The sequence below is a fragment of the Neofelis nebulosa genome, chromosome 3, assembly GCF_028018385.1.
Source record: "Neofelis nebulosa isolate mNeoNeb1 chromosome 3, mNeoNeb1.pri, whole genome shotgun sequence".
In the NCBI taxonomy this organism is placed as follows: Eukaryota; Metazoa; Chordata; class Mammalia; order Carnivora; family Felidae; genus Neofelis; species Neofelis nebulosa.
The window spans coordinates 166,305,024-166,320,644 of NC_080784.1; the positions used below are offsets into that span (position 1 = coordinate 166,305,024).

At 37.7% G+C, this 15,621-nt stretch overlaps 1 protein-coding gene across 10 annotated transcripts in view; it reads left to right on the plus strand.

Annotated features, from left to right (window-relative positions):
* The window catches only part of FRYL (FRY like transcription coactivator), a 272,003-nt gene extending 260,136 nt beyond the window's left edge, over positions 1-11,867 (plus strand). For 8 of the 10 annotated variants that reach the window (XM_058722642.1, XM_058722640.1, XM_058722639.1 and 5 more), the window contains 5 exons: positions 5,513-5,581; positions 8,196-8,213; positions 8,946-9,056; positions 10,168-10,358; positions 10,683-11,867. In XM_058722642.1, the coding sequence (XP_058578625.1) occupies positions 5,513-5,581; positions 8,196-8,213; positions 8,946-9,056; positions 10,168-10,358; positions 10,683-10,941 (648 nt within the window). In that variant the 3' untranslated portion in view covers positions 10,942-11,867. The remainder of the gene's footprint in view (positions 1-5,512; positions 5,582-8,195; positions 8,214-8,945; positions 9,057-10,167; positions 10,359-10,682) is intronic. The other 2 variants (XM_058722645.1, XM_058722647.1) reach the window with 1 other exon arrangement.
* The last annotated feature ends 3,754 nt before the right edge of the window (positions 11,868-15,621 follow it).

A 15,621-nucleotide genomic window follows, 5' to 3' on the forward strand; every position in this document is an offset into this window, starting at 1 on the left:
TATACGAGGTAAGAATATAAGGCACAGATACTGTATATGAATAATTAGCAACAGAAGTAAAGTGTCAGTTTATAGCTATAGATAAAAGTATTGGCAATGACAGAGACTCTGCAGAATTGTGCACATCTAACAGACCAGACGCCATTTACTGTGACTTCCAAAGAGAGGTCACTTTGGGCTATTAGGAAAACTTCATGGAATAGAGATCTGACCTTAGGCCTTGACGAGATGGTAATTTTAGATTGGGGGATTCTTTCAGGGCAAGAACATGCTATAGGAAAATACTTCTATTAAGAGCTTTCTCCCCTTATAAGGGAGGAAGGAATCTTACATTTGGACTGAAAGAATTGCAGATTGGTAAAGAGGAAAGACTTTTCAACATCAGGGCAGTATCGGGCAAGATCTGGTCATCTTACAAATATAGTAGTCCGCCCCTTATCCACAGGGGATACATTCTAAGACCCCCACTGAATGCCTGGAACCATAGATAGTACTGGAACCCTATGTATACTGTGTTTTCTCCCATACATGATGAAATTTAATTTATAAAGTAGGCACAGTAAAAGATTATAAAATAGAACGATTATAATAATTATATATTATATATATAATATGTATTATATTTATAGAAATTTATATATTTGTATAAATATATAATATATAATATATAATTATTAAATTAAATATATTTATATTAATGTAATTTATATATTTATATGGTTTATATATAATATATATTTATATAATTTATATTTAATATATATTATAATTATATAATTATATATAATAATTATAAAATAGAACGATTATAACAATAGACTGTAATAGAAGCTGTGTGAATGTGGTCCCTTTTTCTCTCAAAATATCTTCTTGTACTATACTCACCCTCACTGTTGTGATGTGAAATGATAAAATGCCTTCCTGATGAGACGGAGAGATGAAAGACGCAGGCATTATGACGTAGCGGTAGGCTACTGTTGACCTTCTGACAACAGTTCAGAGGAGGATAGTCTGCTTCTGGACAGCCCTTGACTTTGGATAACTGAAGCCACAGAGAAGGGTGGGGTACTGTAACACTGCCATGTGTGTTCTTGTACCTGTCTTTTGTGTACTTAGGTCCACTGTCTGTTGAGTATCTAGGAGTAGAATTGCTGGGTCATGGGGCATACACACGTTCAACTTTAGCAACTTCTACCCATCCAGTTTTCTACAAGATAGTGTTTCAGTTTGTAATCCATGAAGAAGTGTGTACAAGAGTTACTGTTGCTTCCTATCTTTGCCACCACTTGTTCTTCCAACTTTTAAATTTTTAGTCATTCCGTCTAAATCATTTTGTGTCTTCAGAAACCTTTTCTGAAGATTTCTAAGTCATTTGTGTCTTCCGAAACCTTTGCCTTCCCTAGACGCTGCAGAAAATCATGCCTTTCTGCATCCGTGCCCCTCTCCAACATGGCTTTGCTGTTCCTTCCATCGAGAGATGAGGTCTGTTTCCCCACTTCTGAAGTCTGAGATGTCCTTCTCTTTTTCTGACCAATCGAATTCAGCAATGAAGCTGTGCAGTTTCTGAGACTAGCGTTCAGGCCTCTTGCAGCTTCTGCATTTGCCATCATGTACATTTGGATAAACTCTGGAAAACTAATTTGGCCCTTAGCCTCCTGGAGGATGAGAGGCCATGTGGAAGAGAATGGAAGCATCCCAGCTGACAGCTAGCAGGCCGGGTATTTAAGTGAGGCCAGCTTAGAACTTCCAGGCTCTGTCAAGCCATCAGATGACTGTGGACTGACGAGGGACCCGAGGCAAGACCAGAAGGAACTCCCAGCCAACACAGATGTGTCTTGTTGTTTTAAGCCATTAAGCTTTAGAGAGGTTGGCAATATAGCGACATTTACCATCTACAATAGGAAAACACCAAACGCCTACAAGTGAATCTAGTCAAAGATACGCTATATCTCCACCCAGAAGACTTCAAATGTTCCTGAAAGAAATTAAAGGCCACCTCAATAAATGAACGACTATACCATGTTCATGAATCAGAAGACTCAAATGGGTAAAGATGTCATTTTCCCCCCAAATCTGTAGATTTAATGCAACCCTCATTCAAAATCTCAAACTGTCTACCAGTGGAAATTGACAGGCTAACTCTACAATTTATATGAAAGTACAAACAGCTAATTATAAGGCAAACCACCTTCTTGAACACAGATCTGCAAACTATAGCCCATAGGTCATAACTAGCCCACTGTTTTTATAAGTTTTTGGGGGACATAGGCATCGTATTTGTTTACATATTGTCTATGGCTATTTTTGCACTACAACATAGTTAAAATAGTTGCAACAGAGAAAAAATGATTTGCAGCACCTAAAATCTTTACTCTCTGGCCTGCACAGAAATAGTCTTAAAAACCTTGTCCATGAAGAACAACAACAACAAAGCCTAAATAGAGTTAAACTTCCAGCCAGTAAGACTTATTAAAAATTTCAAAAGAGGGGCGCCTGGGTGGCGCAGTCGGTTAAGCGTCCGACTTCAGCCAGGTCACGATCTCGCGGTCCGTGAGTTCGAGCCCCGCGTCAGGCTCTGGGCTGATGGCTCGGAGCCTGGAGCCTGTTTCCGATTCTGTGTCTCCCTCTCTCTCTGCCCCTCCCCCGTTCATGCTCTGTCTCTCTCTGTCCCAAAAATAAATTTAAAAAAAAAAAAAAAAAAAAAAAACGTTGAAAAAAAAAAATTTCAAAAGAGTGTATCATTGGCATAAGAATAAACAAATATGCCAATGGAATATAGAGAATCCAATAACAGATATATATATATAAAATATTATTATAATTATATATTAATATATAATTTACAGCAAAGGTGCTATTGCATTGTAGCGGGCAAAGAATCTTCTTTTCAATGAATTTGCTGAATCAAGTATTTGTATACGGGAGAAATGTGATGCCTTCAGAGAAACCATCTCACCATTTCTTGTCCCGTCTATTCTTTGTTACCTTTTTTTCTTGTCATCCTTCTTGTCTTCTATCAAGCAAGTATTTTTTGTTACTCAGTTTTTCCCCCCTAGAAGTTTTTACTATTATAATATATATATTATATATATATTATATATAATATATATATTATAATATATATATTAACACATATATATAACACGTATATATATTAACACATATATATAACAATATATTATATTAACACATATATATATAACACATATATATATTAACACACACACACATATATATATATATATATATATATATATATATATATATATATATATATAAACACATTCTTCCCATTATTCCTGGAGTCTCCTGATCGTCACTGGTGAAAGTCAAGGGTATTCATCAGGACCATCTTGGCAGGAAATGAACAGTCCTTCTTTTCAACGCCAGAAGACCAGAAATCTGCTTACATCTTTAGCCTCCCAGACGGCTTGGTGGTTTGCTAGCCTCTCCTCCTGCTGCATGTGCTAAACGTGGTACCAAGGGAAGCTGCACACAGACCGTCAGCTCTCTTCTCTGCTGCCCCCTTTCCTCCAGCATCCTGGACCTTGATACCTCCCTACCTTTGTTAACCCTCTTTGCCCAGCTCGGTGACACTGTGGGCCAGACACCCTGGGGCACCACTTTCTGTTCAGCCTCTCTGCCTTAGGAACAAGCAAAGCTTTGAATAAGCAAGTCCTCTGGATTAAACACAGGCATCTTTGCAGGCTCCCTTTCCGTGCTTTGTCTAACGCCCTCACCCCTGGTGGAGGGTATTCTGCTTCTGTAGTTGTCCATGGAGGACTGACCTTATACAGGCTCCCCCATCATGCCCAGGAGTAGAACCTCTCCAGTTCAATTTTAACCTTCATTTGAGCCCTGAGTAAAGAAACAGTTATGACCGGAAGACTGATTGGATGTAAACTGGAGGACATTTTATACACAAACTCCTGTGTCTTGTCTACACTGGCTGGAAACATGTGGATCTCTATTGTTCAGGCCAGTGTGCAGCCACAAAACTATCGGCTTGGGGCTTGTCTTTTAACAGAGTAAAAAAAAAAAAAAAAAAATCATAACTTGTTGAATAAGGCTCCTAAAATGCTGTACCATTAGGCATAGAATAGAAAAATGTATGTCTAATAAGAATAAGCCAGTAAACATTCAATTGAAACTATTTTTTCTAATTTATTTATTCCTAATTTTTTCTAATTTATTTCTATTTATTAGGATACTTGGACAAATTGGACTGGGTTAGCGAGCATGATTAGGTGTATAAACATTTTAATATTTTGTATGAAGACTAATGTACACATTCTACAAGAGACTGTAGCTGAATTTTGCTGATAGAAAGAAATCTGCTGGATACCTTTTGACAATGGATGCCAGCAGCTGTATCTCACTAGGACAGCTTCACATGTTTTCTTCAGAGATGCTGTGAAGCAAAAAGCCTAAGGGCCTGTGCAGTCTGAGGGACTGGGATAAAAGCAACATAAGGTCACAGAGTTGTTTTGAAATCACTGAGATGTCTAATTTTCATTCTTTGCATGTAGAATGTTAAGCTACAGTTGAACGTTTTAAATGCCTAGTACTGAGATATTTTCAAAGAGAATACTTAATGTAGCTAGTAGTTTTTCTCAAAGTCCTAGTGATTTCTTATATATATTAGTTTTATGCTCAATCTGTCACACACATAAAGAACAAGGAAGTGAAAATAACGGGTATTGACAATATCAAACTGTCAAAACCTAGTAGCTTAACTTGAAGGCTCTTAGCTTTCACTTGAGCTTGGACATTCCATGACTCCAACATTTTTTTCCCACTAAACTATAATGCTATTATTTTATTTTTATTTGACCAAAGAAAAGATCCCTTAAGTAAATACCCAATTTTAGGAAATAGCCCCTGGATAAGGAAAAACCACATTTGGCTTCTGTAGTCAATATTCTTGGGAGATAACATGTTTGTCCTTCATTACGGTCCAAAAGGAAGGAAAAGGAAAAGGAAAAACAAGATTGAAAACGGGTTTCGGTTTCTGTTTCACTAATTAAAACTGACACTAGTCTTCTGAGAATTACACTTCTGATAAGCAAACAGACCTGGTTAATTCTGAGTTGGCTTTATTAAATTGTGCTTCCAAAGGCGAAGCACATCTTTCATTTCCCCATCTTCCATTAGACAAAGGTCAGGTATAGGTTGTGAAGATTTCCAATAAAATCTGCAAAATGAAGAATACTCTGTACTGAAATGGAGCACCAGAGGTCCCTAGAAGAGCAGACTGTTTATTGTGTTTCTGTGAATAAACCATCACAGTGTGTGCATCTAGCCGTATTTACACTATCAGCCTGCTTCCGGTTTGTTGCATATAAATAATTAGGCTCAGTGGAGGTTGAAGGCTATGTCTATAACCAATCCCAGAATTCCAAGTTAACTTTTAAAGTTATTTTATATGCACAGGCTGTTGTATTACCAGTGTCATCGTGCCTTGTACAGTACATTGTGCCTTGTTAAAATTTACGGTTACTTATTTCTTTAGTGGTTAGACAACTGTAAGAGGACATTTGGTGCCAAAGAAGACGTGTATAGGATAAACACAGATGCACAGGTAAGACTCTTCTTCTCGGTTTTGCTGTATTTCTATGTCAGGTGAAATAATGCGTATGTTCGAAGGTCCCTATTTGATAATCCTAGAAATAAAATTGATAACACTCTTCATTTTTGTTATCAGAACGATCTTTGTCAAAGGTAGGTTTCACCGAAATATTGGCTTAGTAATGAAAAATTCACTTTAATAAAAATGAACGACCAACTTGTGACTGAAGCTTAATAACATTCAGCAGATAAGCTTGATGGGTATCTGGACAGTCTAAGTTAGATTGTACTTACATCTGCCTCTTGAAAAAAATGTTTCTTTTGCATTAGTATTCTGCAGATCAATTGTCTGGTCAGCAAAGCAAACCTAAGGAGTCATGTTGTATACATTTCTATTAGCCTTTCTAAAGGTGAAATTCTGATTGGGTAAATTATAACTTTTTTTTTACAGTGTAAAAGTCAGTGAAAATAAAAGTAACATTTTCTTAGAGGAAAGTGCATACATATAAGTAACAGTACATTAAATGAGGATAAATTAAGCCTACAAATTATTCTAAGTGGGGAATATGGGTTGCATTCATCAATTTAATTTAACGACCTCAAAAATAAGTTAATGACCTCTACATTGATGTCAGAGCTCCAGTCTTTTTCAACACTGGTTATGCTGTTAGAGATTTCTAGTCACTGTAAAAGTTACTGTACTATTATAAAAATTGGAAGTTTTTAAAACTGAAACATTGAGAAGATAATCGTATACTCTCAATAAATGAGTTTCACATTCATTATCTCTGTCCTTCCAAGTGTCTTGTACATGCTCTCATTATCCCCATTTTGCAGAAGGGGAAACCGAGGCTCAAAGAAGAAAATTTATCTAAAATCAGTAAGAAAAGAGTTAGAATTAAGATTCCAGTCTAGGCAGGCTGACTCCGAATCCTGCACTGTGTTCACAAGGAGACTGTCTAATCACCCATGTAAGGAAAGAAACAAGGGAAAATAAGGAATTAACCCCTAAACTAGAATTGGAGCCTTTAGTTCTGTCTTTGCCACTGTTTAACGACATGGCTTGAGCAAGAAAGATAAACTCCTTTTTTTCCTATATGAATTAGGTGATTAGACTAAATGATTTCTTACATCCCTCTGCCTTGAAGAAAAGAAGTTCCATCTCCAAGAGTTTAAGTGAGTTCTAGCTCAAGGCTTTCTACTAAGTAAAAACTGTACATTTAAGACTTTCACTTATATCTTATTTCTCCTTTTATATTTAGCTCCTTGAGACTGGGGACACTTTTTACACATTACTAGTATCTGTTCCTGTGTACCAGAATAGTCTTTTGCATAATAAATATTTATTTTAAAATAAATGAAAAAAGAATGCACCTGCAAATTTCAATATACTTAAAAATCAGTAATTCTCAATCTGGAAAGCTGGCATATTTAGAGTAATTTCTGGTAATTGAGAACTATAGAATTAATTACATTTGTGTTATCTCCTACAATTGTGGTGATCATAAACTTTATCATGATTTCTTTTCCATTACATCCCCAAGTAGATGCTATGGGTGTATGCATAGAGAGCCAGTTCCGTTTTTTATGCTGATAGAAATGAGAAAAAGTATTTGCCACTCAAATAGTTGTTACTTTCCATATAAAACTGTGTAAAGGAGAACCTCAAACTCAGATATGCTAATGTGTTTGACATTGGATTATGTTCCACTGGTGTTCACTGAATGACTATCCACGTGATTTATGATAAGCAGTAGGAAGCGAAAGTTCACCTTTGCTTAGCAAATCCCTTCTAAATTGATAGGAATAAATGTTATATAAACAGTCCTTCAGAGGACACTATTTAGAAAAGCACGCTTCAAAAGGGACTCTTAGAAGCAATATTTATGTTATGGCAATTGCTATTTTAATTAGAAATCATCCTTCTCTATTAACGAGGCTAGGTCCAAATTGCTATAGATATTTGATTGTAGTAATTTTTAAATAGTCCATAAACTTGATGTTTCACTATGTATTTTATATACATCATCTGACTCAAACCCAGCTGGGTCAAACTTCTGAAGCTCGCTAAATTGCATTTGGGAATACAATTTAAAACCCACATCCGCTGTTGATATCTTACATTCTGACTCAGCACCAATCATGGCAACATAGGACCTAATTAGTAAGGGTAGGAAGCCTAGAATGACCCACACCAAAGATGATATTCTCATAGGTATTTATAAGAATATAGGCCGATTCTTTTCTGAAAACAGTAATGCATTTATTTTCTAGTCAGAAATTTTCCACTTTACTAATGGAAATTTTATGACATTTGGTTTCTTTCACAAGTTTTCCCAAGATCACATCAGTTCAATTTTCTCCTGTAGTTTTCACACGAGAAATAAATTATAGCCTAAATGTAATTTAGTTATTTGGCAAAGAGTTAAAAACACCCTGTAACACTTGTTACCGTAAGCGTATAAAAAGTTTTGTTCTGGAAATAGCAAATTTTTCTTCTGGGTGCAATTAAATGTTCTTCAGTTTGCCTGGGACATCTGTGACCCTAGTTAAAATGATTTCTTACACTAATTCTTGGTCTTTTTCTTCCTTTGTATTTTTTGTGACCCGATCTCCTTCTTGCTTAGCAAATGGAAATTCTAGCAGTAAGTGATTTGTCTTAATTTATAGACTTATCCGTGTCAGACAAACTGATTTTCATTTGCCATTTGTGACCTAGCAGTGTTTTGTCCTGGATTACTCTAAGAGTAGTGTGTGTGCTTCAGTTCTGCCGTAGCCCTAATCCATGCAACGTCGGTCCTATGAAGACGAAGGTTCCATCATTAATATGTACAACTCGCAGTCGCCTGTTTGTACATCTATAAACTAACATCTTTTCATTTTGAACATCAAAGTGCGTATGTTAATTTCATGGTCTCATTTCAATGAGATTACAAGGTTTGGGGTTTTGTTTTTAGAAAAATGGATTCATTTTTAGGTAAGAGGGAATCCACTGTTACTTTGCTTTATCAAGCATTTGTTGATAAATGCTGTGAGATGAACGTCTCGATGGGGCAAAAGTATATGCATTTGTACATTTTTTTTCATTATGAATTTTATTTAAAGCATTTTATAGATTGCCTGCTGAAAAATTTTTTGTCTAATGTGAAAATGTGCTTCATGCTAAGTGAATTATGTAACCAACAATTTATATTTTAATCCCAGTCTTCAAAGCATCTTTCATCACCTTCACACTGTATTAACTTGCTTACTGCAGAGAAATAAATGCCAAGATAATTTTAACATAATTACTTATATATTTTTATTGGAAATACACTGTCTAATCAAACCTCATGGAAAACGGTATCTGAATTTAACACAGTGTTATTTACTCCTAGGGCCTGGAGCTCTGTCGAAGGCTGTACAAACTACATTTTCAGTTGCTGCTTCTGTTCCAAGCCTACTGTAAATTGATCAACCAAGTAAACACGATAAAAAATGAAGCAGAGGTAAATATTCGATTGTAGTAGGAATAACTGATTCTAGAATATGAAAACATAATACATATATTCTTTGTAAAAGAGCTTATGTCAAGAGTCACTTACAGTGAAACGTTTTTTCCACAATTGTCTTTTTAAAAGCAAATGATGTGCTGTTTCGGAACCTATCAGTAAATAAGACAGCAGGTAGCCAGTGGCCTTGAAAGGTTCAAGACCTTAAAGGTCACAGCAGCCACAACAGATCATCTGTAACCAGAAGTCAAATAAAGCACTTCAACTCAATGAAGTCATAAGTTAAATTATGAAACCCCTCCCCGCCCCAAACATCTTGTACATATATTTTTGTAGTTCTGGTGGCACACATAAGAATGAACATGTCAAAAACACTTTGAATGTTGGGAGTCACGTAATGAATAGGCTCAAAGGTGGTGACTTTAGTCTTTTTCCCCCCTTGTCCACACTGGTACTGAAACAGAAATGCTTTAACTTTTGTTAAATGGTTAAATAAATTAAAAAAATATATGCTGCTTTATATAAAATACATACTGGTTTATATAAAATATATATATAATATATTTCAAAGGTAAATAACCTTTTAAAATATAAAGACTTTGCTGTCAAGAGAATTCATGACCCCCTCCCCCCCCCTCCCCCGGCAGTGAATTTTTACTATCCAAGATATAAATCACATGTTAAAACCAATACAAACACTAGAAGAAAACAAAAAACAAACAAACAAAAAAATTGGTTACAGCCTGTTTTATTACAACTATCATAAACATTTATTATAACCTGTTTGTTTCTTTAAGTCATCTCTGTGCCCAGAGTGGGGCTCAAACTCAGGACCCTGAGATCAAGAGTCACATGCTCCGCTGGCTAAGCCAGCCACGCGCCCCTATAACCTGTTACTTATCAAGACTATTTAAAGACTACAATTTGGTGGCTGAAAATATAACAGAGAACTTGAAACATTAAGTGCCTTTAACCACTAAGTTTACCATTTGCAGATCTTTAAGAGAAGCTGCTGCTACCATCAGATGTATCTTCAGAGCCAAGTAAATGCTCTTCTTGTTACTGAATACACAAATAGATCGTTTTAAGGCATATTCATTTGTTCCAGGTCATCAACATGTCCGAGGAACTTGCCCAACTGGAAAATATCCTCAAAGAAGCAGAGTCTGCTTCAGAAAATGAAGAAATTGACATTTCCAAAGCTGCACAAACTACCATAGAAACTGCCATTCATTCTTTAATTGAAACTCTGAGAAATAAGGAGTTTATTTCAGCTGTGGCACAAGTCAAAGCCTTCAGGTAAAGCGCGAAGGGATTTCAAGGTGTGGTGCCTCTAAACCCGCACTGGCATCTTACAGCGATTGGGTCGGGTTTTCAATTTGCTGCGTCCGTAGCGCGTCTTTGTGAAAGCACGACAGCTTTGTCCACAGTTCTCACTGAAATGACGCCACTTTTAGACTCTGTTCACTCTCTAGAGGTTTTCGGTAATACGTTTGCCCAAACCTGCAAACAGATCCTCAGTGATTCACAAGGAGATTCTGTTCTAGGTATTAATTTAAAACGTGGTTAATATTAACCATTGCTTGATGGAGTCTCAGGACTTAAAAATATTGTGTATTTCAGATCTCTCTGGCCGAACGATATCTTTGGCAGTTGTGAGGATGACCCTGTGCAGACGCTGTTGCACATCTACTTCCATCACCAGACGCTGGGCCAGACGGGGAGCTTCGCGGTCGTAGGCTCTGACCTGGACATGTCAGAGGCCAACCACAAACTGATGGAGCTGAATCTAGAAATAAGGGAGTCCCTACGCATGGTGCAATCATACCAGCTCTTAGCACAGGCCAACCCAGTCGGAACTTTGGTGAGCACTGGATTCTGAGAAGCTTCCAGGCGTTTAGGGAAGACACTAAACTCAAGATGATGCAGAATATTAATGAGCACCTTTTACGAACCCTTGCAGTTCACGGACAACCCTTCCTGGTGGCATCCACGACCACGGCGTAGCTGATGTCAAACCGGTATCAGAGTCAAAGATCTAAGGAAGAAAAAAAAAAAAAAAAAAAATCTAATGGCTGCCAATACCTCCTACAATAACCGTATGAAGAAGGAGTTTTTAATTACTTAACCTAGGTGAAAAGAAAAGGGCTAAGAGTGATGCATACAAATACATGACTTTCTGGAGAAAGAAGAGAATTCTAGGACTGTTTGCAATAATGGCCTCTGATACTGAGACGTTGGAAAGCAGGTGACGTGAGGCTAAAACCCAGGCTCGTTCATTTTAGCTGAAAACCTGCAGGGCTGTGTGGATGCTCCACAGTCGATGCTTCATTATCTACGTGAAGAACCTTTAGTCGGATAGACAGACACGGAGAGACTTCTTTGCAAAAACCATTGACTTTTTTTCAACACGTGGGATGAGGGTGTGGGTGTTTTGTTTTTTAGTCTGTACAAGGGATTGTGTGTGCGTGAGCTGGGATGTGTGAATATGTGACAGTCCTATTTTCAAGGTATGGATGTTTGGTGATAACGTGTCAGCATGCCTAAAAGAGCACTGCAAGATTATTTTTGAAGAAATTTTATTTTATTAGATCTAACTCTTCATAGTGTGTAAATGTTAGAACATTTTAATAATATTTTAAAACTGGGCTTTCCCGGTATTTCAAAAAGAAATAATATATCTGTTAATGTTATTGGAATGCTGCTCAGCTCTCTGACCAGTGCTTACATTACGATTGTTGATAACTAACCAAAGTAGATGCCTGCAGAGACTTTAAAATGTAAAATAAAGATGTATGCTGCCCGTCAGCTATTCTCATTAGGAAAGTTAACTTATTTTACTCCATAATTATTATAGAAACTGTATAGATTAAAACCAGTATTGTACGTTTGTGCAATGCACTGTTATACAAGAATAGGTGTACAAAGCTAAAGAAAAGAGCGTGGTCACTGATGGTAGAATATAAGACTTGCGGGCTCTGAAGTCTGCAGAATTCAAGAAGAGAGATGCAAACCCAGTTTTATATGTTCATTCAGGACTCGCGTGTCTCACCCAAAAGGAACCTAGGGCTATGGGGGAAAATGAAAGGAAGCCTGAAGACTGACTACCAAAACATGCAATATACTTACTCACTGTCTAAGTCTGTAGCATAACATGAACTGGATTCTCTGTCCTTTTTTAAATAGCATTTTGTAAAAGAAATGAATGTAGTCCCACAACTCCTCTGATTTGAAAGGAACACCTTGTATTTTTTATAGGCATCTCTTATCCACTGTGACTTTCTTTTAAACTGGGCTCTGTGACTGCAGAGTTTAGAATGTAGAAATGAAATGCTTAGCTTTGCCTTTTCTTGGGGGTGTGGACCCTGCCAGAAATGTAATTATGCTCAAGTGCATTAATTGAAGGCACTGTGCACGCCGTTGGACTGCTGACTATAGTTATGTTACCTGTAAAATTCCATAACTGGTCACGGCACATTCGTAATCACTGTATTTTTTGACCCTGATAAAAAAAAAAAAAAAAAAACAAAAAAAAAACAATTATTTTGATGGTGTTCTGGTACTGTAAATGGTGTCCTTTAAATTATTTAATAACTTTTGGGTGTGGGGCAGGAAGAGAGGGATGGTGTCCAGAGACCCCCCACACTTTACATCCTATCTTACCATCACCCTCTTATATCCTTTTTGTTAAAATAAAAAGCATTGTAGCTGTTGGTTTGTGTTGTATTTTAAAGGTCAGTGATTACAGTGTGCATCATTTAGGGACTTTGCAAATATGATCCATGTTCTTAAGATAACTTTCCCTAAAAGGGGGAGAACGAAGTTGAGAACAAATGAGGTTGACTATTACCCAAACCAAACCCTGAACAGTTGGAATTTCCTTTTCATGTGTATGTAGCTAAATCTATTAATAAAGTAATATGATGAATATACCTACAGAAAGCAAGATGTAAATATGAAGTCATCAGGATGGTCCCTTTGCATTTAACAAAAATGTATCAAGTGCTTAATTTATTAATTACCTTATGCAGTTCTGATCAAGCCCTTTGTGCTTGTACAACCTTTTTCTTTTGCCCCTTAAGTTGATCATTTTTTAAGTAGTATGCTTGTAAAACAACACCAAGAGAAGGGATCTGGCAGTTTCTTCATTCGGCTTTTAAAATAGAAAGCAAACGCCTTTTTTTTTTAAAAAAACACAATTTAGAAAATATTTTCTACTTTTAGTGATCTAGAGGGTACTGTACAAACCACAATCTACCATAAATTTAGGAAATAAACATTCATTCTCTTGGAACAGACTCACCAAAGCCACAGTGAGCCTTCCTCGTTTGGATCCAGGAGAAGTGCTCATACACCGTGCCGTTAGAACCCACGTGAAAAGAAACAGGATCTTAGAATCAACATAATTATCATTGCACTTCATGGCATTTATACAGATTTTTTTCAAAAGAACCCACTGTCCCCTTAGCAAATGTATGAAATACGGGGAAAAGGAGAAACACTGACACCCAGAGAAAACAGTATTCTGGGCTATTTCCTTCTAGTCGCTCAATCTCTTACTAAAAAAAAAAAAAAAAAAAAAAAAGTGTGTGTGTATATATATATATACACACACATTTTATAAATTTCCTTTGTACACATACAGTTTGATAGCACTTTCTAGTTGCTAGAACATCATCACCACAACTTTTATAAAAAAGATGTCTTTGTGCAGCATTGTTCAATGCCAGCTAAATCTAAGTAAAACCTACTTTGATCCTTGCTGTCCTCTCAACTGTAAAATACGTTAGTTGCTCTGTTCGGAAAAATAACGATAAGCTACTTGACGTAACTACCCATATTAATAGCCTTAGGACTCACTGCAGGTGTATTTCTATTGTCCCCTCACTCATTCCACAAGTGTTTACTGAGTGCACTTGCACAAATAAGTTTCCCTGTCCCTACCCTCAACCAAACCAGTAGGAACGGGTGTTAGAACATCGCCCTCCCCCACACCTAGAGCTGTCATTCATCCACTGTACAGCTAGAGTGATTATTTCTTTTTAACAGACCTGTTAAAAAGCTTTAATGGCTTTAAAACCTTCTAGTGAATTCTGAGGACAAAGACCAGTCCTCCTGAGCAAGGCCTAAAAAATCCCCCCAGTCTGGGCATACTGTCACTTGCCATCATGCTCATCCTTGTCCTCCACAGCATTCTACCACTTCGGCTTCCTTCTGGTTTTCACTGCCACTGGGCCTTTGCACATGCTACCTTGGTCTGGAAAGTTTCTCCTTCCCCTCTTCAACTAATTCAACTCACCCGAACTTAGGTCAGCCCAAGAGTCATTTTTCAGGCAAGTCTTCCCCTGACCTCCCTAAATAGGATCCTCTATCACAGGCCTCTATCAATTGACCAAGTAGCTGTTTCCTATTAGGTGGCAGGAACTCCATGTTCCTTTTTCTTTTTTCAATGCAGAAAATGATGGCCATCTATCCACTACACTGGAAGCTCCATAAGGGCAGAGGCCACATCCGTGTTTTTGCAAAGTACAAGCCTGACTCAGGTGGTAGTTCCATACTTCAATTCCATAAGCAATCCCCAGGGTGCTTGTTAAAATACCTCAGTCCCAGATAGTGATTCAGTAGGGATAGGGGCCTTGGACTCTGTTTTCACAAGCACCTTCCTAAGTCCATATGAATTCTGAGGGGACTTCCCATTGCTCTAAGGGTTCAAGAGACCTCAAACTCCGTTTAGGTTCCTTATTCCTCACATTTGTCTACACCCAAGCATCCAAGATCTTAACAGACATAGCTAAGGTCATAAGGGTTAACTTAAACGGGATGATAAGAAAATTGGAAGGAAGCGGCATCTGGGTGGCACAGTTGGTTAAGCATGTGCTTTTGGCTCAGGTCATGAGCTTACAGTTTGTGAGTTCAAGCCCCACATCGGGCTTGCTGCTGTCAGCACAGAGCCCGCTTCAGATCCTCTGTCCCCCTCTCTCTCAACTTCAAGGGAAAAAAAAAAAAAGTCGAAGAGAGGCATAATTAGTAACTGGTTCCAGTTATGTGGTTCCCATAACTATTAAACCAACAACCCTCAGCTGATTTCATTACAAGTCCCGGAGGGCTCTAGACAAACTGCCATCCCCAAGCAGGAGAGCTCTGGGAGCAGGGCCTTAGTATTTTCTTGGGAGTCCTGTAGAAAGCTGGCAGGTGCAGCTAGGATATGAATTCCTATGTTAGTTTGCAGTTATACAAACTACAGGACAAGGACCTAGCCTAAATAGTCGGTTCACTTGAAATCTTCAAGTACACTTAATAGGCTTATTTTTAAGTTACCACCTGAAGTCTTAAAGAAGCTGCCCATGGCCACCCCGTTCCGGTCCCCACCTGTACCCTACGTGAAATTGTGATCCACCAGTCCATGTGGTTCACAGCCTCCCTCCCCACTAGATGCCACCCACAGCTAGCCAGCCGCTCGGGGGGCAAGCCAGAGTCAGAACCCTAACTCTCCTCATACATTAAGGCCTCACTCTAACTCCACCTCACCCAGAAAAACGACTTTAATGGTGACATGGCTATT